Source organism: Aethalodelphis obliquidens, unplaced genomic scaffold (assembly GCF_003676395.1).
Source record: "Aethalodelphis obliquidens isolate GAN/ISIS:26980383/991018 unplaced genomic scaffold, ASM367639v1 scaffold51, whole genome shotgun sequence".
Lineage (NCBI taxonomy): Eukaryota > Metazoa > Chordata > Mammalia > Artiodactyla > Delphinidae > Aethalodelphis > Aethalodelphis obliquidens.
This window is the reverse complement of record NW_020837995.1, coordinates 1,762,007-1,789,703: the sequence shown is the minus strand read 5'-3', so window position 1 is coordinate 1,789,703 and position 27,697 is coordinate 1,762,007. Positions and strand designations below refer to the sequence as shown.

The window sequence follows — 27,697 nt, the reverse complement described above, 5'->3', positions numbered from 1 at the left end:
TTAATTAGGTGAAAAAGCAAAGGGAAGTAAGGACAGAGGTTCTGGAAAACCTATAACTTAAAAATGCTGCTTCAACGAATGGAATTTTAAACAGAAGGGAAGAATCCACACAAGGAAATGGAAGGATAACTCTCCCATCTTGTTCATTCATTAAACAAAAATTTGAGTTCTGGCTCTGTGCCAGGAGCTACTTGCCCACGTAAACCCTCTTTAGGCCACGCTCCAGCCTGGGCTGGCCTTTCCCCATCCCAACAATTTAGCATTGAATGTAAACTTTTTTATTGTTTCATAAAGTCTCATCTATGGTAGATCTGTCTCTTCAAATAGCTTAAGAATTCCTTAAAGGATAGAAACCATGTCTTTTCTCTTTTGTTCCCCACAGCAGCTAGTACAATACTGCATGCATACTGTTAGGTTCTCTAAATACTGGCTGACTGCCTAATGGACATGGGAAAGGGAAGTAAGGTTACTTGGGCTGACTTTGGTTGCTGGGTCTCCAGGAATTCTCCTTTTGTGGAAAACATGTGTCATTCTCTCAGGTTCCTCCTCTTCTCCCAGGTGAGCCTTCCTCTGCTGACACCTGCAGGGATACCACTACATCATCACAGAGACTTTGCTCTCCCATCATCATTCTGTTGCCCAAATGGAGATCTAGGGACAATTTGCCGAGTGCAGTTACTGTCTTCGTGGTACTTTTGACCCTTGGTGTGGCTTGTTCTACCTGAATTCTTTTTTGCACTCTTTTTCCATCCGATAGAAACACTGGTTATCTTCCACTCCTCTCCTACGTCCAAGTAGTCACCAGATCTTCTCTCTCTGAACTTCTGAAGATTTTTCAAATTCACTGCTTTATCTCCATTTCAACTACCATTATTTTAATTCATGCCATTGTCCCCTTGTAACCAGTTTATTGCAACAACTTCCTAACTAGTTTCTCTGCCTTGGTCTAGCCCACTTCACACTGGACCTGCAGTGATCTTTCAAAGATGCACATTTGATTTGCTTGCTTCCTTGAATGTAGGCTACTGCACTGAAGACAGAGTCCAAAATCCTTGGCGGGATGACTCAGGACCCTCAGTCTAGCACCTACGTCTTTCTCAGCCTCGCCTCTCCCCTCCCTTTGCTTGTTCCCCTCCCCCTCCCCCCTCTCCACTGCAGCCCTGTTCAACTCTGGGTGCTTCCTCATGCTTCCTTACCCACCTATGGGCCTTTTGAATCATACTTTGGAAATTTTCCGTTTGCTCCCTCAATTCTCCACGAGACCGCACAACCTTGAAGAGCAGGGATTTTGCCTTATCCTTACACAGAATAAGAACTTCAGAAATAGTAGATATATACATAAACATTTAAGTGAGTTATTGATATGTGGATTTCACTGCCCTGTGTGGACAACATTTGACATTTATTGAGTACTTACTATGTGCCAGACCATATCGTAAGTTCTTTAAATATAAAAAAGTAGTTTATTCTGAGAAGTGGGTACTATCAGATCTCTACTTTACAGGTAAGGAAACTGAGGCAAAGAGACTAAGTTATCTGCCTAACGTCATTCAGCTAATAAGCGGTTGAACAGAGATAGGACCTCAGGCAATCCTGTGCTAGAGGGTTCGCTCTTAGCCAATATAACCTGTACTGCTTTTCATTCAAAGCCATTGCCGCACTTACAGGGTATATTATTGAGGCGCGGCCATAGGAGAGCCAGATGGGCTAACAGGGAAGTGGGAGGAGACCCATGACGATGAGAGAAGAAGGGTCCCTTGAATCTTAAGCAGGAGGCTTGGGGAAGAGGCTCAACAGGCAAGTGCATGCTTAGCGCTGCAACCACCGCTACCATCGGTCACATACTCTCGGATAGTCTAGGACACACAGAGTCAGCTCAAGAAGGCTTGAGTTGCGCACTTGCTGTTCTGTCTACTAAGGATAGCAAAAGTAGAGTCAGACACAGATTTTGCAAGATACCCACAATCTAGGGAAACAGACTGCGTTGCGTGAAGAACTATGTAAGCCACAGCGACTGTGGTTAACAGCGTAATAGAGGGAGAACATCCCTGTTTCTGTTAACTATTTCTTCTCTTCGTTCCCCTGAAGGATTGCCTTGTACAAACTAGTACCCTGGTGAGTGTACATTGTGGGGTACTAGGTAGAAAAATGCTAAATGAATCCAATAACAGGAGTGTTAAATTCCCACCTTCTTGGACTTAGTAAGCCCCAGAAAAATACGTTGAGTGCAGCGAGGTATATGTTACATAGACTTACGGAACTTGGAGGGTCCATAGGCCTTCCCTTTCACTGCTTTCTACACGGTGGGGTTAAATGAATACCTAGCTCCTGGCTCATGCAGAGCCCTGGCATCTCAAGGTTTTCTGTAGGACATTTGGAAACATGGTGCTTCTCTAGGCTGAGGACAGGGCTGGGGAGAGTGATGAGGAGCTATTTCAGAACAGATGTCAACAGAGCCCTTCTCTCCGTGCTGAGAATCATCAAACACATGCCCCACGCCTGGCAGGCAGTGACCGACGCACAGGCTCCAGAGCCCAGACACAATGAGCCGGCCTCCTGGGGGAATTCTCATGCTGCAAACAAATTAGCTTTGATGGACCAGTGGCCTTGGCTTATTCTTGGCAAATGTGGAGGTGGGAGCTCAGGCCGGTGTGGAGTGTAATTAAGGATGGCAGCTGGCGGAGCAGGTCAGACGGCTCTGTGCTCTGTACTCCGTGTCACAAGTCGCTAGCTACATTTTGTTTTCCTCCAGATATTTCTGTTGCCCTGTTCCCTCCCCTGCCACTGCCCACATGTTGTTCTGCCTGCTCTTGGAGTGGTGTGACCTTATCCCCGAGCATGGAGAGTCCAGGCAGGACCACACTCTAGAGGAAGAAAAACTAAACTGTAAGGAAACTATGTAAACCAGTGGCAGATACAGTGTTCCCCTGTGAGATGCTTCCCCCCACTCCCCGTGCTCACTCTCCCTCTGTCAATGTACCCATCTGTACCAGGAATTAAATCACGACCACCTTGGGACTTTTAATTTCTGGAGGGAAAAGAAAAATGTCATTGGAGCATGCCTCGGGTCTGGTATCCGTGGTCCTCTATCAGGATGGGGGATGGCATCGCCGGGGGAGAACTCCTATCCCTGTCCAAGCAAACCAGAACAGGAGGAAAGAGAGCTGACAGGATCACACAATCTCATATAAGGACAGGACCTCTAGCACTTGGAGCTGTGAATGTTTCTGTCTTAAAGAGACTGGACTAAATAGGGTTCTTGTAAAAGTGAGCGTGAATGTTGGGGTCGTTCAGCTGATTAGCCAAAACGCACCCTTTAAAGTACCAGCCATACCCGTAGACATTCCTGAACAGAGAAATCCCCAAATCGCATGCTCTAGTGAAGTGAAGGAGGAAGTGGACACACTCAAACCCTAGCTCTTTTTGCTTCCTATTCTGGTGACATGAGATCAAGATAGACCAAGATGTGGTAGGAAAAAAACCTCTGTAAAATCTTCTGAGGTGGCATCGTCTTTTGGGAGACTGAGTCGGACTATTTATATTTGTGGCATATGGTCTTTAGGGAAATGCTTTATCATATTATTGCCTGGTACTTGTAATGATGCGATATGTACTCTAAAAACACTTCCTGATGTGAAGCCTTGCCCTGCATCACCAGCCGTCTGCTTGTTCAAGTCTCATACAAATGAGTTAATTACCTGCAGCAGGAACAAACGTTGACAACGAAGCCAGAAACGTAAAATAAAGGCTGTTGTCTCCTCGTGTTACATACAGTTTCTCCCTGGTTACATCATGTTCATAAAGAGAACTGGGCAATTTCCTGTAACACCAGAATTCTAGGGAGTCTGGGTTTTTAGGATTTCTGACTGTAGAGATCCTAAGTAGAAAAGTATTTAAGTGGCAAAATGTAAGTCACCCATGGGCCAGTAGCCTTCAGGATAGGAGGAGCCACTCTTGGCTTACGGGGGTCTCAGAACTTTACTAAGGGGAAAGAGTGGGCAGGTCCGACAAGTGGGACGTCTGTTTATTTTTGAGGGCATTGAGGTTGGGGAAGAGGAGGAGGAAGGTACAAATACAAACACTTGGAAATTAAAGGGAAATTAAAGATCACCAATTCCATAATCTTTATTTAAAAAATGAAAATGTTGAAAATCAGAGGGGTTGTATGTGCTTTAATAGCAGGCTTGCTTTTAGCTTTTAAGTTGGAGCTCCATAGAAACAGTGTTACCTGTCTCGGAGTGTTAGACATAGCTGTGGGTGACTTCCGGCCCTCATTCCTTATTCCTGTTACTCTGATGGTGTCAATGTTCAGCCAATATCACAGAGGAAACAAAGGCTTGGTGTGCAAGGTGAATATAAGCTGTGTTCCCAAAGAAAATGATGTATCGTGGAAGCGAATTGTAAACTCCTGAAGAGCATTGATTTTGTTTTGCATGTTTTTATATCTTTCTCAATACCAAGCACTGTGTTTTGCAGAAATATAAAACTTAAATCTTTGCTGATTGAAAATAGTCTAGGGCTTCCCTGGTGGCACAGTGGTTGAGAATCCGCCTGCCAATGCAGGGGACACGGGTTCGAGCCGTGGTCCGGGAAGATCCCACATGCCGTGGAGCAACTAAGCCCGTGCGCCACACCTACTGAGCCCACGTGCCACAACTACTGAAGCCCGTGCACCTAGAGCCCATGCTCTGCAACAAGAGAAGCCACCGCAATGAGAAGCCCACGCACAGCAGCAAAGAGTAGCCCCCACTTGCCGCAACTAGAGAAAACCTGCACAGAGTAACAAAGACCCAATGCAGCCAAAAATGAATGAATGAATGAATAAATAAATAAATTTATTAAAGAAAATGGTCTAGTTGTGAAAAAAATCTGTAATGTTTTCATCAGCAGCAGGAACAGAGTTAAGTGTATGGATTTGGAGACAGAGTGTCTAGATTTGAATCCAACTCACCCAAGTGTAAGCCATGACCTTGGGCAGGTGACCTAACTTCTCTGTGCCTTAGTTTCCTCGGCTGTAAACTGAGAGATAAACAGTATGTATACATGGAGTGATTGTGAAGATTAAATGAGCCAATATAAGCAAAGCACTTAAAACAATACCTGGCACAGAAAAGTACTCAATGAGCATTAGCTATTACTAGTCAATCTGCAGAGAAGGCTGTCTGTTATTGAGAAATGTTTGAAAATATCATGGTATTACCTGAGCATATAATAAATTAGAATGTTGTTGTAGGGGTCATCAATTTCTTTGTTCAGAATTAAATTTATGTAGCTCTTAATCCTCTCTTTTTACACTGTGGCATCCAGATTTTCTTAACAAGGAATTGGGTTCCCTATTTTGGTCACTATTGCTGAGTGTTTGGTCACTATTCTGGTCTTGTCCTCTTACATATTATTGTGGATGAGATCCCAGTGACTTTCTTCCTTTGGTCCCACTCAGACATCAGTGTCGATCAGCCTTCACTCCTTCAGCAAGGCTGGATGTGTATTCTTCTCCCATGTGTGCCCCCAGCCATTACTCAAGCTGATCCTGACATTTTGGTCGCTGTTCCCTTGAGACTTAGGGCTTTTCTTCTCCTCATCCTTTAGAATCCAGCTTGAAACCCATTTTAACGTGAATAAATTTTTTAAAAAGCTACCTTTTGTACTCATTCATCCATCCATCGATCCAAGTGTTACTTTGATTCATAGGCTCTTTGCCCTTGAGATGTTATTGTGTGACTGATCCCCAACTGATATGAGTAGGTATCCTCATTCTGGTTTTATTTCCACAGTATGTTCCTCCAGATCTCTGCGTCTGCAATTTTGTACTGGAACAGTCCCTGTCTGTCAGAGCCCTACAGGAAATGCTTGCCAACACAGGTGAAAATGGCGGCGAAGGGGTGAGTACCTGAATTATGTCCTTGGTGGGGTTTGGGACACTCCATAGCCCAAAAGTATACAATTCAATTCATTCCTCCAGTTTTGAACTAGAAAACCTTAGTTTTCCAGTTTCTTTGAGTCAATCCTCTTATTCCTCTTACTTAGCAGCCCTAACTCTGCTTCCTTTGGGTTAACAAACTTCCACCAGAAAATAGATCATCATTAATGCTGCCTGAACAGGGCATAGGACATTGAGCCCATAATCCACTGGGAAATATGGAGAGGCTGAAAGGACCTTGGGATGTGGGGGGTGGGTACCTGTTAGGCTGGTTGTTTTTTCTTGGGAAAGTCTCATCAGAGATTTATGACTGTCTCAGTGCAGCACAACCAGGTTACAGCATTTTGGAGAGGATTTCCTGTAGAATGCAGAATCTTTGACATGTACCCAGATTTCCACAGTTTCACTCATGATGAGCAAGTACAAAGCTGTCTTGAGTTTCTATTGTTGGTAAAATTGTCTCTAAGTCTTTAACTGAGGGATGATGGTCTCCCAAAGGTCTCCCAGGCAAGACTTTGGCTAGAGACTTCAGAGTAATGTTGACCCCTTCACTGATGACCCACATCTCTTTATATTCATTTATCATCAAGTATTTTAATTCTATGGCCTGTATATCTGAAGTCCAAACACCCCTCTCCACCCCCGTTAGATACTTTATTCGATGACTGTCCTTTATCTTCTGCGTTACTACCTCAGACTAACTGCTTTGATTCCTTCGGTGCCTACCTCCCCTATGATTTTTTTTTCACTCAACTGTCATAATGTTCTTTCCAAAATGCAAATCTAATCACTACACTTTACTATTTTAAAATTCTCTGTCTGCCCATTACCTTAAGAGAAATCCCAAATTCCTTAACTAGGCATAAAGGCCTTCAGGATTTGGTGAGCCCTGCTTACCTTTCCTGCCCCGTCTCTCACCCCCCCCACCCCAAGCACTCAGTGATCCAACCACGTTGAATTCCCTTCACTTCCTCAAACACGACAACTCTCTTTACCCCCAATCACATGTGTCAGCTGTTTCCTCCATGTAAAACAGCTTTCTCCTCTTCTCTCTCTTCCTTTATGTAATCTTTACTTCTCCTTCAAGGAACGAGTCTAGATATTAGGTCGACTGAGAAGCCTTTGTTGACCCCGTAAGTCTAGGATGGGTGCCCTTGCCTGAGCAACAGTCAATAACTAGTTCTTACCATTGTGTACTATAATTACAAATCTAATTTTTTGCATCTTATACTGCACATAGGTAGGACTATTTGCAGGACCTAGCACAGTTTATTACTTGAAAGAACTCATACATCATGAAGAAGTGTCTCATTGGTGGTAGAAGAGACAATGACCGTAGACTCAAGAGAACCAATGTTTACATTTGGGTCATCTTGCGGCTCTTAATGTGATCTTACATAAGTCTTCCAATCTCTTGGTGCCATAGCGTTCTCATCTATAAAATTAGGATGTTTAATTAGTTTTCTAGGGTCCTTAACACCAATACTTGCGATTCTTTACTCTTTCGGCTTAGTATAGTATGCTTTCATCAGCCACCTGAAAATAGCTTTTCCTTAGAGCATTAACGCAGGTGAGTTTTTGTTCTTTTGATGTTCACTGAAATCTGAAATCTGTGTTCACCTCCTCTTGACACTGACCTCAGTACCCCATGCTTTCCTCCTTAGATACATACCCTCAAACGTTTCCAGTTCAGTGGAACAGATTACCTTTTTTTTTTTTTTTTTTGTGATACGCGGGCCTCTCACTGTTGTGGCCTCTCCCGTTGCGGAGCACAGGCTCCGGATGCGCAGGCTCAGCGGCCATGGCTCACGGGCCTAGCGGCTCACGGGCCTAGCGGCTCCGCGGCATGTGGGATCTTCCCGGACCGGGGCACGAACCCGTGTCCCCTGCATCGGCAGGCGGACTCTCAACCACTGCGCCACCAGGGAAGCCCCAGATTACTTTTTAATTGTTCCCTTTTCTTTCCAGTATACTTAACTCATGATTTACAGACACCTTTGGTGAGAGAAACCTGGTTGATGTGGAATATCACCACTTTCAGTGTCAACCAAGATCAGCTAGACCCTGCCGATATATGACCCAGGATAGAAATTGGGAAGATAGAGAGAAGCTGTGTTAACTGGAGAATTATCTTGTGTGCATTCTCTTATCTTGTTTGTTCACAAAGTGCATTTCAAAGGACTTCTTTTTCTTGACCGTTTAGTTTGAGTAGTTCAGGGAATCCTATAGATGACAAAGTAAATTGAAAAGTTCTGTTTATAACCCTTGCTCTTCTTTGTTGCCAAGAACTTAAACAATAGTCTTAACTTGATTTGTCTTTTGAAAAAGAATAAATAACAATTCATTTTCCAAACAGAATACGAATGCCAACTTAATAAGATTGAATTCTTAGTTTTGGAACATATGAATAAGACATACCTGAATTACCAGCCGTGTTATAGCAGAAGTGTATTCCATACAGTTATATATTTCAGGGGCCATCTTTAATTTATAATATTTAAAAACCAATATGTTCAATCTTATTGGAGGAGCCATTCTCTTTGAAAAATCAAGTCCAAAATAAACTATCCATGACATTTTTAATATTAAAAAGTCATTGGATAACAATCAGCATGTTGGGTCAGACTCTGAAATTTCCCAATGTGTCATATTGCTGTTTCGTGCCATTTTACCAAAGAAAAGAGCGTTCCAACAGTTATTTCCCACCTTGATACATTATTGCTATTATTATTAATAACTAGAGATCTTAGAGCTAGAGGAAGGGATTTGAAAAGAGAGCTGGAGTACAGATAGGAGAGGGCACTCTTTTTAAATGATTTAGATTTTATTAGTTATTGGTGGCTCCACTAGTTACCTGAACAGCAGCTTCAGTTGCTGTAACTGAAGTTATAGCAACTGAAGCGTTGCTATAACTGAGAGTCCTTGGAACTCTCTCACAATTCCATCTGGGCTCTCAATCTTTATTATGAGAAATAATATTTTTATATAACCTCTTGAGCCTGAATGTTTTGCTTTTCTGAAGTGATTGCTGTGCCCACTTACTATTAGTACTTAATTTGATTTGAGATGATAATATTCAGCAGGGAAGAAAAAGAAAAAGTGGAAAAATCAAGAAGGAAGTGAGTTAACACGACAGAGCATAATGATTCTCCGGGGAGCCTGGGGATGTTGGACTGGGTTCGCACCTCCTCCGCATGCCAGTCCATTCTGTTTGGAAACAGGCGTTTACTGCTTTTTAACAGATATTACTTTCCCTAATGATCACGACTGCCACCAAACGGGTTGCTTTGAAGACGGTCATTTTTCCTTCTAGGCATAAACTGGTCCTTTTGTGTCTGTTCACTGCTGCACAGCAACTGAACTTTTTAAAAAAAATGACGTGGGTTATTTGTTTATTTGTTTGATGAGCGTATAGAAGCCTTTTTGCAAGGATTGACGGTTCTGCAGCAATTCCTTTGGCCGGCAAAGAAAACAGAGGTGTCCAGCTTGGTTTAACGACCGAGTTTATTACGGAAATGTCCTTAGCTACCGCCAGTGGCCTGTGGGACCCAGCTTTATGTTGAAAAGGAGAATGAATGATGAGGAGGCCCTGGGGGCAGAGAACGTCAGTGCCCCTCAGAGTCCACCGTCCCTAAACTCATCCTTGGGTCACTTTACCGCTGATTAAATGCTATCTGATGTTATTCTGGGAATATTACCAAGAGATGGATGCTTGGCACTGTGGCCAATTAAATAGCTGGAGTGGATGTAAAATCCCTGCATACGAATATTAAGGTATTTTCACATTTTGGATTGACGGAACCTACGGTTTGTGAGGTCCCCAACCACCTTCAGCAGGACCTGGGGCTAAAAAGGATGTCACCATCTCCCTCTGAGTCCTCAGTCCTCATCATCCTATGGCAATGACTTTGAATACAGACCTAGCAGCATTTGTGGTGAGAGAAGCTCCGTTTTTGGAGTTAGGCAGATGTGTTTTCAGTCCAGGCTAAACTGGAGTGAGTGACCTCTGGGACACATTGTTTCCCCTTTCTGTACTTGACTTTCCACACCTTCAAAATGCAACCTCCCTCATAGGGTTGGGTGAGAATTAAATAAGTGCTGACAGGTGCCTGTGGGTGTGGAAATGAATATTGGTTCCTCTTTTCATCTCGGGTCTACTTCCTCCTGTCACAGATCCTCAGGCGTATTCAAATGCCTCAAAGGAAGGAGAGACCCACACTGTATGACCAGGTGCATGTCAAATCGAGGGCCGAATAACTACAGATGGGTTTTGACGTGAATGAACGTCATGCTTTTAAAAATGAAAGGCCTTGATTTACACAATTACTAGCTGCACTCCTGATAAGGGCTCTGGTTTTCTCTAAAAGTTGACTTAATCACTGTCAGACTTTTACTACTTAAAAAACAAGGGGCTTGCCAGGTGGCGCAGTGGTTGGGAGTCCGCCTGCCGATGCAGGGGACACGGGTTCGTGCCCCGGTCCGGGAGGATCCCACATGCCGCGGAGCGGCTGGGCCCGTGAGCCATGGCCGCTGAGCCTGCGCGTCCGGAGCCTGTGCTCCGCAACGGGAGAGGCCACAGCAGTGAGAGGCCCGCGTACCGCAAAAAAAAAAAAAAAACAAGAAAGAGATAAAATATACGTGTAAGAAGAATTAATGTTACGGTTGTATAAGATCACTCTTGACTTTAGATTCTAAAATATCTAGAATGCAAATACACACTCAGCCTTTTAAACTTGATTGGGAAATGTGACCTGGAAAGATACTGTTTATGCAAGAACCTGTCTCACGGATAAGCTCACTGAGAGGTGGTCCTTTAATTCCCCTTATTACTTATGAGATGGTGCCGTTAACACTAAGGGGAGCCTCAGGCTCCTTTCACTTGCCCCTGTCTTTAGAATAGGGGATACTACACGCAGCATGGTTGCTAAAGAAATGCGTACGTATGGTGGCACGTTTGTCAGGTTCAGGGATGACGTGCCCATGCTTTCTGAGAAGCTAGGGGTTGCCTCCTGGCGTTGCGTGACCTTGTAAATGGCCAAGGAGGCATAATCTTACATTTTGCTTACAAAGTGTCATCATGTAAATGTTATTTAAAGTACGTGTCATGAGATACTTACCTTGTAGCCAAGATCAAGACATTCATCCATCTGATAAGGTCACGGAAAATTTAGTCACAGAAAGGTGACAGCATCATTAAACGAGAACCTGCTCAAGATGCATCTCCCCTGACACGGTTAGGTAAGGAACAAATCAAAACAGATGCTGATGAGGGGAAGTAGAAGCCCATTGTCTAAAGTGTGAATCCGGGCTGTGCCCAGATTTAGAGATCTTATGCAAACTCATCCAAAATGAAGAAGGCAAATAGGAGGCTTACCTTTTTATTCCTGGGACCCTGAGTTCCCACCATCATTTCTGTATTATAGAAGAGAAGGGACAGCCCCCATCATCCAGATGTAGTCTCTCAATTTTCTGAGGTTTTTGTCTTCCCTTCATCATTGGCAGAAAAGAGCCAGAATGAGAATTTATTTTGGTATGTATGTGGGGAGGAAACAAGACTGATGGAGAAAGTTTGTACACAATTCTAAATAAACCTGGTCCCCACTGACGTTTTTTAAAGGAAAGAAATTATTTAATGAGTCAAATCTAACAGTGGGCATTAATGACGCCTTTAAAATAGGACATAAGATTTCCTTTGGAGAGAAAGTACAAAGTCACTTCTGCATGTGTCGTATGTCAGTCCCAGGACCCGCCCATATATGCCCTAAAGCTAGGGTAGACAGGATGCATCAAAAATCACTCTATTAGGTGTTCAAGTCTGAACTTCCTTTGCACTAGTTGGTAAAAAGCCACTGCGTCAAGCTCTCCAAGTACCCCTCGTTGCTCCCACTGAGGACCTCCCCTCTCCAGTGCCACCGCCTGTCGGGTTGTTCATCCTGTGGATGTTACCTGTGCCTGCTGCCTAATGGACACGAGCCAGATACCACAGTATTAAATCCTTAACTTGTTTGACTTGATCCTACTTTTTCTTTTGAAAGGGAGAAAAATAACATTCTGATTTGGGATGCTTCCATTTCTTTTTTTAACCTTTGGCTGGTCATCCACACCTGCTACAAAAAAATAGTATTTTTGTATTAACAAAATAACCAAACCTATTTGGTGAAATTGCTCTTACCTGCAAAAGCTTGAGGGGTTTATATACCAAAAACTACTCTTTAGAACCTGCCCCATGTTAGAGCTCATGGCAGCCTGTTTGGTGACAAAGCTGTCAGGTGGTTTAGTCCTAGTACTGCCACCTACTGGAAGTTTAACTGCGGGCAAATCTCTCACTGCCCTGGGCTTTGGTTTCACCATCTCTATAGCACAGACATCAAGATGAAAAAGAACTTCCTCCTGTCTGTGATGGTTGCAATGCACCAAGTTAAAAGGGAAAAGTGTCACCATCTCACGTCCTCTGGTGTGTCCCATTGACAATAGCCCATCATCAGTTAGCTGTGGAAATTTTAGCCTGTTGGTATTAGCTGTTATTCTGGAGACCCCGGGTCCCATAATTTTAAGTATTTGGATAAATGCATTTAAGTAGATGGATAAATGCATTTATTCTCTTTCTGCCTTGGTGTGGACAAAGGGAATTTTTTTCAAACTCCATCCAAAACATCAACCCTAAACCACTAAGTGATGACAGTATAGTTTTAATTTTTTTTTTTTGAGACATGAATCTCCTATAAATTGTCTTTTGGAAGAATATGGGATGTATTCTGCAGTTTTGACGGAACTTCTTTCTTCAAAGAGCCAGATATTATTTTCAGAACTTAAACAATAATGAAAGGCCTCCAAACTAAGGTTTTTAATGTATTTTTCTACAGACCAAATTGTCATTAAACTTATGTCTCTTCTCACTTCTTACTGTTCTCGCTCACGTTAGGCTATGATTTTAGAATTTTATGCTGGTATAATGGATTTTAATGTTTCTCTGATAAGCTAATACTAATGAAAACGTGTGCAAGTAACTCATATTTCACTGTTGAACCGGTCTTTCGATAACATGATATCTCATTAAAATTTGCTATCTGGAAGACCTTACTTCATGGTAAGAAAACTCCTCTTTGGTAAAAGAAAAACTCTAATTGATTGTTTGCGGTATTTCTAAGAAAAAGAAATTCCAAATTTTCTGATGTGGGTACTGACCATTTTCCTTGGGTGGATTTTCTTGCATAAATGTAATTAAAAAAAAAAATGCTGCAGACAGATTTCGGCTACAGCATGTTGCTTGCTTGCTAGTTTCTTGATGACATCAGCACAGTACTGGAAAAGTAAAAACAAACGTTAACATCTAATGCCACTGCTTACTTCTAGCCAAAATCACAAAATATTCACCAGGTAGCAACTTCATACCCTCTATTCCCATTGGGGTCTTTCTCTATTGTAAATATCAGCAGATTCCTCAAATGACTTGAAAGCTTTCAGCGAGACTGGCACACACTGAAATATCCATTTACTGTTTTTGCTTTGGATTTTGCTAGCTCAGTGACCTCTCGGAATGGGTATGTTATTCACTCCTTTACTGTACATGTACTTTGCATGGACAACTGACTCCAGCTGTATTTGTAACGAACTGGGCTTTTCACTTGTGAGTGTTCAGGACAGTTTCCATCCTTTGTGCCTCTGCAATTCAAAAAAACACCACCGCACCACACACTTCAATTTAAAAAAACACCACCGCACCACACACTTCAATCTGGTGGAATTAAAGGTGGCTGCACTTAGGAATTTGTTGCCAAGAAGCTTGTTAAACTGCTGCTCTGAAGTTACAAGGATGGCTTGCCTGTGGACTCATTTTTTTTCCTTCGAGATATTGAAAATTGTTTTTCAATTCTTTTTCCCTCTGACTATGGTCTAGATGGCCTGTGGCCATAGGGTTCAAGTTGGTGAGATGACAGAAGTGTGCAGCCTTGCCTTACTCCAAGCTTCTCAGTACTTCAGACTCGCCTAGTCTATTATGCAACTCCAGCTCTGCTCCTCCGGAAGGCTGGAATTCATAATAAAAATGGAAGAAGCTAGTTGGATATTTTCCCTTTCTCATGCAACATCCCCAAAGTCACCCAGCAGGAAAAATTAAATGTTAATTTCAACAGTTAAGAATAACCATTAAAGTTAACTGGCTTTTTACATTTATTCATATCCTGAGTAGAAGCATTTTCAAGTAAAGAACCCACAGAATTAATTTTTAAAGCTCCAGATTGTATCAAACCTCCCCCCGCCTTTCTGAATATAGTGTTTCAGCTTGAGTGGAATGGCCTTTTCTTTGGTGGAATTTTTTTTCATTCTGAAGTCAGTACCTCCTGCTTAAAATCAGTAGGCCTGTGTGATCTTGGGGTTATTTAGCAAATGTGATAACTATAGCTTGGCTGCTGTGACATAAACCCTGGAATTCTTCTCATTGTTGCTATGGACATTCAAATGCTCTGTGAATATAGTCCTGTCACAATGACCTCAGTTGTCTTAGAAAGCTTGAGTGTCTTCCCCAAGGCTGGACTAAATGTAGTTTTCAGTGGTTGTATATGTTTGTGTGTGTGTGTGTGTGTGTGTGTGTGTGTGTTTGCGTGTGCTCTTTACATTTTAATTGTAAAAAAATTTAAACATCTTCATTAAAGTTTCTTAGAGGAGTGAGGCGGGATTGGAGTACTTAAACTTTCTCCCGTGCGTACTAATTAGGTAAATAGTTGTATTCTTATGTGAGATGTTTGGAAGAGAAATTTTGCTGAATTTTTTTTTAATAACTAGTTTGTGGGGGGCGGGGGCAGAGATGAATTTCAGCTGCATTTTTAGAAATTTTTTAAATCCCTAATTGTGGGATATTTGAATTAGGGGAACTCTTTCATGTTAAGAGCCTTGCTTACCTTTTTAAAAATGAAGCACATTTGGAATTCGAGAAATCCTGGGAGAAGAGAAACCTTTCAAGTTATTTATTAGCCTTTTCCTTTGATCGTGTAATTTACTTTTAATAGCTACCAGAGTTTAAATTATATATTTGTAGGGAAAACTCAGTGAACTAGAAAAAAACTCCAGCTTATTTTCATTTCATGAAAGTTTAATGAAATTCTATTCTATTTGGAAATTCTGGTAAAGAAAAATTAACTTGGTTCCAGAGAAACCCTTATCTCAACTGGCGCTTTAATCCTCGCTGGAGTAAAAACCCTGTAGCCAGTGGCCCAATCCTATGATTACTAATATCTGGTTTTACAATGGAAGAATCTGGAATGACCAAATGGCATCGAATGGAAAGAAAATAAGAACAAGATGTAGGGAGTTCATGGGGTAAAAGGGCCTCCAGCTCTGTAGAGGAAGAGGAGGAAAGCTAAAGGCAGAATGCTTGTTTTTACCTGACGTCTCCTGTAACTGAGACTTAGGTTGGTACCGAGTGGGGAGGGGGGATCTAATGGGAGGGAGGGAAGTGCAGGACCAGCAGTGGCTGGGCATTCTGGCTCGGGCCTCGCTGCTCTCTGGGCCTTGTTCTACCCCTCTGCGAGATGGGGCCTCTGAACTACATTAGTGGCTCCTGGACATCATAGGATGCTCTTCCAGGACTGGTGTCTGCCCATGCGGAAGAATCTGCAGGTCATCAGGCAAAGTAGGAAAATAAAGACAATGTATAAATTGTTTCATTAAGCAAACTTTATAAATGGAAAATTCTGCCTTTCTTATTTTCTGTGATTATGTCCTTTTTTAAAAAATATTTATTTTTTATACTGTCTTTAAAGGTTATACTCCATTTACAGTTATTCCAAAATATTGGCTATGTTCCCCATGTTGTACAATACATCTTTGTAGTCTATCCTACACCCAATAGTTTGTACCTCCCACTTTCCCCACCTTGTATCGCCCCTCCTCCCTCCAGCTGGTAAGCACTAGTTTGTTCTCAATACCTGTGAGTCTGCTTCTTTTTTGTTAGTTCGTTGTGTTTTTTAGATTCCGCATATAAGTGTTATCATACAGTAGTATTTGCCTTTCTCGATCTGGCTTATTTCATTTAGCATAATGATTATGTCCTTTTTAGTATTTTATAACTGTAATAAAGTTGGTATGTTTTCTTTTTGAAAATTATAGTGATAGTGTAAGTGACAGCTTTCTTTCTTTCTTTTATAAATGGCTTTATTGGGTAAGAAGTAAGATGGGCAACATGGATGATCTGTTTTGGTCCTGTTGTTGAAATTGCACCAGTTCTTGAGCTTGTGAACCCCTAAGGCCTATCCTCATGTACAGCTTGTGGACTCCATGTTCTAAGTAGCTTCAGCCAAACACCACACATGTGCTTCGGCTTATTTACAAAAAATTTTTGACTTTGTAACCCAGATAGTTGGTGCCCTTGTTGGTGGTAGTTATTCACATCTTCCTTGGTGGATAGCTCCAGGTCTTAGCTCCGTGATGGAAGGAAGAGGCCTCTGAGTTCATAGGCACCAGTTGTGCCTCTTTTGTTTTTGTTATGGAGAGAAGTGGAGTCAGCACGTTATTAAGAATCACCCGCTTCCATCTCATTAGTGATGTGCGGCTAGAGGCTGGTTCCCTGCCCCATTTCTCTGCTGCTCCTCTGCTTTTATAAGGTGGAGGGCGGTGGGCAGGAGAGCCAGGATGTTGTTCGTAAGCATGAATTTGGAGCTGTGCCTGTGTCAGTGTGGCCAACCATGCAGGCTTCTGCTGAAGAACAACCTTTGGGGATTTGCTTGAGGAAATGTTTCCTCTTCCTGACTCCCCTGAGTCCTGCTCTCTGGTTGGTGCTGGGCCCAGTGATGGAAACTCATGACCACTCCTGAAAACACCTGTTTGCATGTCTTTTGTGAGGTATTAGAAAGGTAAGTTGAATTCATCCCTTTTTTTTAGCTATGTGTATATCTTTTAATAGTTGTCCCTTTTCTGAAGTTTATGACTTGGTATTAGAAATCTTCAGAATTACTGCTGGAGTACAAAAATCTCTAGATTTTATCTTATTAGTGGATACCAGTAACTGAATTGTAATTCTTGAGACACCTTTAGTCAGGCAATCAGAGAGTGCTATCCATGGTGCTGATTCTCTAAGTTAACGCAGTACGTTGTGTGTTCAGTTCAGGACACAGCTCCAGGGGCCAGAGGACCTGGCATTTTGCCCCAATAGTTTGTAGAACTGTTTCCCCATGTTACAACCATGGCAACTTTACCTTATCTCCTGCCCTCATGGGGATTTTCCCACATCAGCTTGCTAAAGGGACTGTTGGCAAACTCTGATCCAATTTTAGGATTTACACAGATTTTGGAAAAAATGACCTGATGTAATACAATATCTCAAATTCACATTCTTTTTCTCAGCCTTTAACAGGGTCCAATAACATGTTTCTATACTAATTTCATCCAGACATTTCCAATAATGGGGAAAATGGAGGGTGTATATTTAGCAAGATGCTAGCATTTCAGAACCTCTTGCTCCGCTCAGGGTTGTAAACTTTGTGGTGGATTCAACTTCCTCTTCTACTCCCATATTGCACCCAGGCAGGCCTCAGCCTCCGGTGATGCTAAGGGCCTGGGAGAGGTCTGAGCTGCAGGAGCCACACTTCTCTGACCCCAGGCGATTGACCTGGGTCGCCAAGAGAATGAGCAACTGCTGTTTCCCAGTTCATTGTTCCCTCTGGGCAGCCACTTTGGTGTGTAGGGCAACAGGGGTATACAAATCCATGCTCTATTAGCTATGCTGATTTCAGTCAATGTCAGTGGGAGAAACAATAGGACTGTGGTAGTCCCGGGCCCTCTCAAGAATGCAGTCTCGGCTACTGTGAACAGCTATAGATGCAGATTAATTACTAGACAGTGATAAGTTACCAGGAATTTTTTTAGCTGCTCTGGTTCAAGACAGTCTGTCTGGTCCTCTGACTTTCCCTCTCCCTGCAGACTCTTTAGATAACATATTTACTTCTTCAGGTTTCTGAAGATCATTCACAGTCAGCAGTGATCGCTCCGAGTATAAAGAGCAGAAATCAATTGCAGTATTCTTTTTGTTGTTGTTTAATTGCGATATAATTGGTATACAACACTGGTCTACAGCACAACTTGGCATACACACATTGTAAAATGATTACCGTGATAAGTTTAGGTGATATCCATCACCTCATATACATAATTACAAAACATTGTTTTTCCTTGTGAATTTACCCTTGTAGCAACTTTCAAACATACCATACGGTAGTGTTACCTAAGGTCATCATGTTGTACATGATATCCCCAGGGCATATTTATCTTATAAGTGAAGTTTGTACTTTTAACCACGTTCACCCAATTCCTCTACTGCCCATTTCTTGCCTTGGTAACCACAAATCTGATATCATTTTCTATTAGTTTGGGTTGGTTTGGTTTTTTTTTTTGCGGTACGCGGGCCTCTCACTGTCATGGCCTCTCCCGTTGTGGAGCACAGGCTCCAGATGCGCAGGCTCAGCGGCCATGGCTCACGGGCCCAGCTGCTCCGCGGCATGTGGGATCCTCCCGGACCGGGGCACGAACCCGTGTCCCCTGCATCGGCAGGCGGACTCTCAACCACTGTGCCACCAGGGAAGCCCCTGAGTTTGGGTTTTTTTAGAGTCCACATATAAGTAGATTATACAGTATTCGTCTGACTTATTTCACTTAGCATAATGCCCTCAAGGTCCATCGATGTTGTTGCAACTGGCAGGGTTTCCTTCTTTTTATGACTGAATAGTCTTCCATTGTACCACATTTTCTTTACCCATTCATCTGTTGATGGACACTTAGGTTGCTTCCATATCTTCACTATTGTAGATGATGCTGCACTGAACATGGAGGGTGTAGACATCTCTTTGACATAGTCATTTCATTTCCTTCAGATAAATACCCAGTAGTGGAATTGTTGGATCATATGGCAGTTCTACTTTAAATTTTTTGAGGAACCTCCATGCAGTTTTCCACTGTGGCTACACTAATTTACATTCCCACCAGCTGTGCATGAGGGTTCTCTTTTCTCTGCACCCTTGCCAACACTTGCTATCTCTTGTCTTTTTGATAATAACCATTCTAACAAGCACGAGGTGATATATCATTTCCTTAATGAGTACTGATGTTGAGCGCCTTTTCATATACTTGGCCTTTGTGTGTCTTTTTTGGAAAAATGTCACTTCACATCCTTTGCCCGTTTTTTAATTGAATTATTTGGAGTTTTTTGCTATTGAGTTGTCTGAGTTCTTCATGTATTTTGGATGTTAACCTCTTATCAGATATATGACTTTCAAATATTTTCTTCCATTTCCATTTTGTTGATTGTTTGCTTTGCTGTGCAGAAGTTTTTATGTTTGATGTAGCCCCACTTGTTTATTTTTAATTTTGTTGCATTTGCTTTGGGTGTCATATCCAAAAAATCATTGCCAAGATGTATGTCGAGGAGTTTTTTCCTCTACATTTCTTACCAGGAGTTTTATGGTTTCAGGTCATACGGTCAAGTTTTTAATCCATTTTGAGTTAATTTTAGAGTGGTGTAAGATCATTCTTTTACATGTGAATATCCAGTTTTCCCAGAACCAGTTATTGAGAAGACTGTCTTTTCTCCACAGAGTATTCTTGGCTCCCTTGTCAAGTATTAGTTGATGATATATGCATGAGTTTACTTCTGGGCTCTTAATTCTGTTCCATTGGCCTATGTGTCTGTTTTTTTATGCCAGTACCATAAAGGTATGATTATTGTATCTTTGTAATACAGTTTGGTTCCATACAAATTTCAATATTGTTTTTTCTATGTCTATGAAAAATGCCATTGGAATCTTGATTGGGAATGTATTGAATCTATGGATGGCTTCGGGTAGTATGGACATTTCAACAATATTAATTCTTCTAATTCACGAACACAGGACATCTTTCCGTTTATTTGTGTCTTTTTCACTTTCATCAATGTCTTGTATTTTTCACTGTAAAAATCTTTTACCTCCTTGGCTAAATTTATTCCTAAGGGTTTTATTTTTTTGATGTTATTGTAGATGGGATCATTTTCTTTATTTCTTTTTCAGCTAATTCATTGTTTGCAGTGTTCTTTTCTGTACCAGATCATCACATTGTATTATATTAACCATCACATCACAACCCCACTGGGAAATGATTGATTGATTTTTCTCCAGCCATTGAAGGAGGCAAACATGGGCACAACTGAGATTTAGTTTTGCTTATGTTGGCGTAAGTGTTTTCAAATTGTAACCCATACTTGGTGTTTCTGAGCCAGCCACTCTCCTCCTCCTCTCATTGATAGCAGGGGCCATTTTAATGTGCCTTTCTTCCCTTGCCCCCAAAGATTTGCTGTGGTTTCTTGCAGCTCTAGTTGGTGTTACTGTCAGTCCCAGTTGGTTATCCTCTCAATGTCAGTGTGATGAATTTACTCCCTGCACAATGGCGAGAAAATAGATCAGATAGTGCTTCCTCTACCCAAGTCCTGGCTTCCATTCACAGATCAGCAGAGGAGACATTTTTTTCAAAAAAAAACCCTGAAGTTTTTCTCTTTGACAGAAGAACTAGTTGGTAGCAAGAACACTTAGATTTAAGCTAGGCTTTTGAAAGCAGCTATGTGAATAGCACTGCCCAAGTGTTAGATGATTCAGAACAACTCTAAGAGACCTTACAGATGCAGGGAAAAAAAGTAGAATGTTATAAGTGAGAATGCAGAAGGGCACTCTTAATGGCTGGGGACACAGCAACCAGAGTGAGAACAGAAGACTGGAAATGACTGATTGGGGAGGGGGTGACCAAGTAGTGAGAGATGAAAAGTAAAAGTTCCTCCCCCCTAATCTGTTCTGCTTTTTGCCCTCAACTTCATCTCTTCCCAGGCCTTATGAAGTCCAGATTGGTGGGAGAGGGAAGGCCAGATTGCAGGTGACACAGAACAGGAAGGGTCTAGCTGGCCTTGGACACCAAGGAGATGGGTGTAGAGATCTAGAGGTCATTGTAGTGGGCCTGGAACTCTTTTCCTACCAAGTCTGAATTGTCTAGAGCCCTCACCACACAGGTTTTACGGCAGAAATTTGTGTCTTTCCACCTGTCACATACATGGCAGTAGAGCTAAGAGACAGAGAGTTATAGTTGAACACTAGTCCTAGAGCTATCAAGGGCAAGGGGGAACAACCATGTTTATTCTTTGCTTTCGCAGGATTCTGGAGAAATGCTAAAAGGAAAATCAGCCACTGGTCCAGAATGATGCTTCTGAGAATGGGGAAATATGGGGCTGGCCAAAAAGTTCGTTCGGGTTCTTCGTCCCATCTTACGGAAAAACCTGAACGAACTTTTTGGCCAACCCGATACTTGCTGACTGTAAGCATCATACCAGTTACTCAGATGAAGGGTCCAGTGTGGCTGGGGAAGTCCTGGAAGGGTGGTGGCTCTCAAGCTAGGCTGTTCGTTAGAATTACCTAGGATCCCGGGACTCACCAGAGACCTACCAAATAAGAGTCTTAGGCAAATGGCCCTGCCTTTAGGGCTGTAGTTTTTTTTTTTTCCTCACTTTGTTTTCATTTTGAAAGCTCTACCAATGATTCTCAGGGATAGCTGGGATTGAGGAGCACTTCTGTATAATCAACCCATGAGAGGTTCAGGAGAACCATTTCCACTGCCCTCCGAGCAGCGTATGGTCCACGGACACATAGGAAGTACGAAGAGCACCTCTTCTATTCATCCACAGGCCCACACCTACACAGAACTCTTTGAGAATCAGCTTCTCCACCTAAGGCCACTTCATATACTTCAAGGAAAGGTCAGGCTTTTGTTTGTTTGTTTTGCTTGGAAATGTAAACTTGACCCTAGGCTTATTTTGTGGATGTAGAGAAAACAGGATGAATTTATCTCTATCCAGCAAGATCATAATTGGGAACAGTGCAAGGGGGTTAGAGGGATGAAGGAAACAGAAGTTGTGTTGATAAAGGACATCCAGGAGAGAAAAATAATGGGTTAAAGAGTGCAGGAGAGAGAGAGAGATCAAACAACAAGATATATTTGAGTTCATTTTCTTCCTTATAGCCCACATGAGTAGAGGTGTTTGCAAACAGTCGGACTCAATAGTGGTTTTATGATAAAAACTTAACGCCTATTTTGTTAATTCCCAGGATGAATGGTGATTTTTTTTTTTCCTAGAGACATAGTAGATAAAGACAGTGTTTGATTTTTCATGTCCAGGTAATCTGACCTGTTAGATGTTAAACTGTTTGTAGGAAATATTTGTTGTACGATGCGTTGGGTGAAAGGAAATGGTTGAGCAGAGTTCTTAGTCTTGACCCTATGTGGCCACTGGTCCACCATCCCGTCAGAGGCCTGATGAACGATGAGGATGTATGGTTCAAATAAAAACGAGAGCAGTGCCTGGAAAACAAATCTGGCTGACAGGGTCCTTTTATTTAGAGAATGAACTTGGCAATGTCAGATTCTTAGAAATTTGTTAGTCAGCTATAGGAGAAAGGGGGAAATCTAATTCAGAGAAGAAAATAATTGCTTCACCTCTTTCAAAGGTCATCAATCTAAATGTCTTTAATACCCTGACAAATATCTCCTGTCAATTTGCTCCTTTAAAAGATACCATAATAGGAAATATGTTCGAGCTGCCATCCTGGCTGTCTGGTTTCCCTGTGGTGTCTACCTGCAAAGAGAAGCACAGGTGCAACTAGAATGACCCCGTGCTCAATTTGGAGGCGTCCCAATGGCCACCATTTTTCCCCTCAATGGAGAATGCTTATCCTCCTGTTTCAGAATCAGCATTTGTAAAATCCCAGCCCGAGTGGGAACCTCCAAAAGTCATTTAATTTGTTCCCCAAACATCGTGGGTTGGGATGGGAACATGGTTGCATGTGTCCACCATTCTCAAAGAGCCGAGACCTTTATTTTTAAAGACTTGAAAGGCAGGAGATTCCTCAGTTGCCTTTAGTCGTGCATTCAGGGCTCAAATCTGCACCATCCACAGGCTCTTCCTTCTCATGACTTGACGTGCTCACAGGAAATAATGAACTGGGGGTCATAACAACAGCTCCTCTGCGATCCCTAAGTCATCTGAGCCATCTCTCTGATTTTCCTCACCCCTTCGGCCACATCTGTGCAAACGAGAAGCCGTGTAGGCACTTTCCTGGAAGAAAATACCTCCTTGCAGTGCAGGTTCTTGTTACAGATAAGGCTCATGACCCAGAGCTTACGTTTTCTCACATAAGGCTCTGGCCTTTCATCCTTTTGTCCTGAACTACTTCCATGTGGCTATGAAATTAATGACTTGAACAAAAATGAGATTGCCAAAATGTTCTCACCCAGGAAGGAGAATTCTAGGTGCTTCCAGGAGGTTGGGTTGGCTGAATTCAATGAATGATAAACTATGGAAATGGTAAATTTGGCATTCCGTGCTTGATGGCCGGGGGATGGATTGATTGCGTTTTGCCTGTGTTTTCTCTGTTTAAGAAGTGAAAGAAAGAAAAGAGACTAGCCTGCCTTTGTGCACAGCTTTTTGATCACTCTGTTCTTGGGCCCTGGGATATGCAGTGATGGTGAGCGAGCAGTACTGAGGGCATGGGAGGTCGGGCTCCTTGAGTCACGGTCACCCTGCTGACCTTGCTGGGAGGTCAAGTTCTGCCATAGGCCCTCTGCAGACCAGCTTTAACCTTTTCTCTTTGGGGTTGTACTGTGCCTGCAGCTTGTGAATCGTGGGTCTGTCTTGTCAGTAGGGCAACTGGACAGACTGTCGTGATCACTGAACGTGGGGAAGTGGGCTATCAGACGCTGCACTTCCTCCTCTTTTCTGAACTTCATTAAAATTCTATTTCATGACTTCAGTTTTTAGCAGTATCCCAAGAGGCCCATGAAGGATGCTAAGAATGTGTCCTCCTTTCGTGTGTGTTTACCTTAAGGGCCTGCACTGTTGTGGTCGAGTTGGCCCAGACTCACTTGAAGTGTTTCTTATAGAGGAAACCTCATTAGGGGACTCCATCCTGATACTGTTGCTTTCTGTATAGCCAATGGCTCAGAAATCTTTGACTAAGAGTTTTAGATCCATATTAATCCTCCTTTTATAAGTGAAAAATCAAGGTGTCAAATTGTAAGAATGATACCTTAGACTTCTTAGAGTGTCTTTATATCCCAAAGTGGGGAACCAAAAGCTGGGCTTGGCAATTACCTAGCTGAAGTGTAGGATATCTGATCCAGAGAAGGTGGTGAAGAAAAGAGTTTAGTTTCCTGTATTGGGTTTTTCAGGATTTCACACATAGTGAGGGAGTTAGGATGGCTAGATAGTGCTTATGGAATTGCTATTGTCATATTCCCTGACTCTGACTCCAAATCACCGGTCATACTAATCTGTACATGTGCCTTCCCACCCCTGGACTTTGTAAATTCCAGTATGCTACTTTAACTGTCATTAAAGAGGGAAAATTGTCTCTGTTCCCAAGAATTTCCAATCCAAGACCTGGTTGGAAAGTGCCCCAGCAGTCGTGCCATTTGAGCTGGGGAGTCCCATCTGTCCCACTGATTATGCGGTTCTGTCGGTCAACCCCTCTGCCATTTGAGCTGGGGAGTCCCATCTGTCCCACTGATTATGCGGTTCTGTCAACCCCTCCTAGAACAGTGGGGTGCTTGAGTGGGGTCTTGGGAATTTGGCCAGAAGGGTGTGATGCCTTGTAGCAGTTGGGGGAGGTAGAGCTGGAATCTGATGGCTGGTGGGGGCAGCCTTGGGAAGCACAGAGTAGTGTAGAAACCAGGTCTCTAGGGACAAGGGTGGGATCCAAGGTGAAGGATCCACTAAGGGCTGTCAGAAGAGCCAGGATGTTTGAGATCCAAGTGAGAGTGACTCCCTGGGCAAGAGATTTTCCCTATGGAGTCTAGGGTAGGCCTGAGGGAACTCAGGGGAGGACAGAGGTGTCTTGGATAAAGCCTGCCTCTCTGGGCTTTCTATCCAACACCAGGGTAGGGCTAGACTCTGGAATCACTGCCTAACTGCAAGCATGCTAGGTATGCCTTGCCAGCCACCTTTCAGACAGGTGAAGTCATTTACAGAGGATTCTGGCAAATAAATCACACCTCGAGCAACTGAAGTTTTAACGAAGAGACAGAACACTTTTGTAGCCCTCCATTGTTTTAAACACATGCAGCACGGTGTTGCATCCTGGGCACACGGACGTTTTACTGAAATGATCACGTGGTAGTAGTGCTAAAGAAAAATGTGGAAAAGGAAAGTCCAGTGGTTCTGCAACTGCCCAAATGGCTATTTCATTTTTATAGGTTTCCTTATCATTCTTTCATATTTATATATATATATACATATAAAATAGTAGAAGGCATTTTGCATTCTGCCTTTTTCACAATGGTCTATCATAACCATTTTCTGTGTTTCCAGTAGCCTCTGTAAATTGTCTCCTTTCATGGTTGCAGGGTAGAACATCCTGAAGAAGCCCCGTGTTTTACTAGACAATATTTTTCTTTTGGATAGTCAGGTCCTTTCCGGATTCTTTGTTTGCCCCATTATGACGCTCTTTTCACAACAGTGTGCAAACGTTTTGCTTTTTTTGAATTACTCCCAGAAGTAGGATTACTACAGCAAAGTTTACTGACTCCTTTATGGCTCTTTTTATATACTACCATCTTGCTTTTCAAAAGAGTTGTATTCAGTGCCACCTTACAGGGTAGCACCAGCTAAACTGCGACTCTGATGGCATTAAGGCTTTTTCCCCATTTTTGAAAATTTAGTTGATGAAAAATGATACATCAAAGTTGCTTTGTCATTCCTTTCATTACTAGAAGAGATAAAATCTCTGCCATATGTTTTAATTTTATTCCTGATATGAATCATTTATTCATATCCTTTGCCCATTTCTTTATTTGATGATTTTTTCTTACATTTCAATGAGATGTTAATCCTTTTGTCAAAGTGATACAAAGAATTCCTGTAGTCTATTAAATGTCGACGTTTCCATTGTTCTGAAGTTGAGAAATCTTGGGAAAATCCTGTCTTTTTATTTCCTTTGAATTTATCTGTTGCTTCAGAGCATAGATAAGTATTAGCTCTGTAAAAGAATGTGGACTATTTATTACATGCTAGTTGTCTTAGAGTTTAATTTTAAAATAAATTATTTAACTCTGTTACCCATCCATAATCTATCTTTTACATTTCCTGTAGATCTTACGGACTACTTTTCTAGTTTGCTCTCCACGTATCAAACAAAGGGACATTTGCTTAATAATCCTGCCTTCCCCGCATTGTACTAAGAATCTGCTTTATCATATGCTGCATTTCAGATTTGTTTATGGGCTGTCTGTATTGTGCTACGTTCTTCCTTTGAACCATTACCAGAATGAATGAATGAATTTTGCTTTGTAACATTTTCTGAAACTTGGTTCCTTTTCAGAATAAATTTCTTAATGTTTATGCTTGCAGATTAACTGTAGGGTGATCTTGTTGAATGCCTAAATACCCTACTGGAATTTTCATTAAAAGTACATTAAGACCGTAAGTTAAATTTAGGAGAATGGGCATTAACAAATACTAGTATTTTCATTCTGTAGCAAAGTACACATTTCCATTTCACCAAATCAAATTTTGTTTTCTAGAGCAAAAGTTTGTGGTTTCATTTTGAAGGTTTAGCTCAACATTTAGGTAAATTCCTAAAATTTTTAATATCTTGTAGCAATTATGAATAGAAACTTTCGTTATGTTTTCTAACTGAAAATACTAGGTTACTTGTTTTTGCTTCTGCTATTAAGTGTTACTGCTTTTTACCTGTATGGCAGCATTGTTATTAGTTGTCGCTTGTGTCAAAGGAAACCTCCTGGGCGATGTAAAGGGTCTCCAGCGTGTTGGAGGAAACATTGCTCTGTGACCTTCTAGCAAGGCTCCTTTCTTTCTCTGATAGCCTGAAAGAGTGGGAGGGAAGGGAGTGGGGGAGGAAAAGAAAATGAAAGTACACACATCCACACCCAGGAAGTGATGTCGTGCCCTGCAAGCCCTCCAGGAAGGTAGCCCCCCAAGCTTTCACAGCTTATGTTAGATCCACAAGGAGTCTTTCCAGATCCTGGGACCCCCAAAGTGGAATCTGGGGTTCCAGATTATAAAAGAGGTGGCTTAGAGATCTGACAGTCTTGAAACATTTATGTATGGCTGGAGAGAAGCAGAGTTCCCCTCTCCTTTGTTGCCATATTGGGATTATCTTACTGGGTGACAGTGTCCTCTGGGAACCTCCTAAAGAAATGTCAGTGACAGAATCACTTTTGAAATCACAGACGAGATGATTGAATTAATGATCTAGTGGAACATTTTTCCTCAGGACATGGCATCAGGGTGCTTTTGCTGGCTTCACCCCCTGCTGCACTCCCATCCCACGAGGTGGTACCATCTATCCTCATTCTGCCAATGATGATAGCCAAGGTCACTCCCAGCAGGGACAGGACTGCCATCCCAATAAAGTCTCACAGTCTTGAGGTCTGGATCCCGCTTGGGAACAGACCCGTGAAGTCTTCTATGTAGCATATCACCTCCTGGAATGTTATCTAGAATTAGCATCAAATAGTGAAAAGAGTTGGTAGCATCTGTCGTTAGACCCAAGTTGAAATCCAAGCTCGCTGCTTACAAGCTGACCATAGGAGAGCTTCTCTTTTTCCATTTGTATAAGGCAGACAAAAGGACTGTCTCATCCAATTATTATTCATTTGTTCGGGAAATAGGAAGATGAAATATGAAAATGAGTGCCTCGTGTTTGTCAGGCCCTGGTAAAAGTGATGTTGATGTGGCAGAGAACACACCAAAGACTCATGGAG

General features: G+C 42.2%; 1 protein-coding gene across 2 annotated transcripts in view; it reads left to right on the top strand.

The window, feature by feature from the left end:
- RYR3 (ryanodine receptor 3) overlaps nucleotides 1-27,697 on the top strand; it is a 557,080-nt gene that overhangs the window by 212,104 nt on the left and 317,279 nt on the right. For both annotated transcript variants that reach the window (XM_027083790.1, XM_027083789.1), the window contains exon 3: nucleotides 5,775-5,882. In XM_027083790.1, coding sequence (XP_026939591.1) covers nucleotides 5,775-5,882 — 108 coding nt within the window. The remainder of the gene's footprint in view (nucleotides 1-5,774; nucleotides 5,883-27,697) is intronic.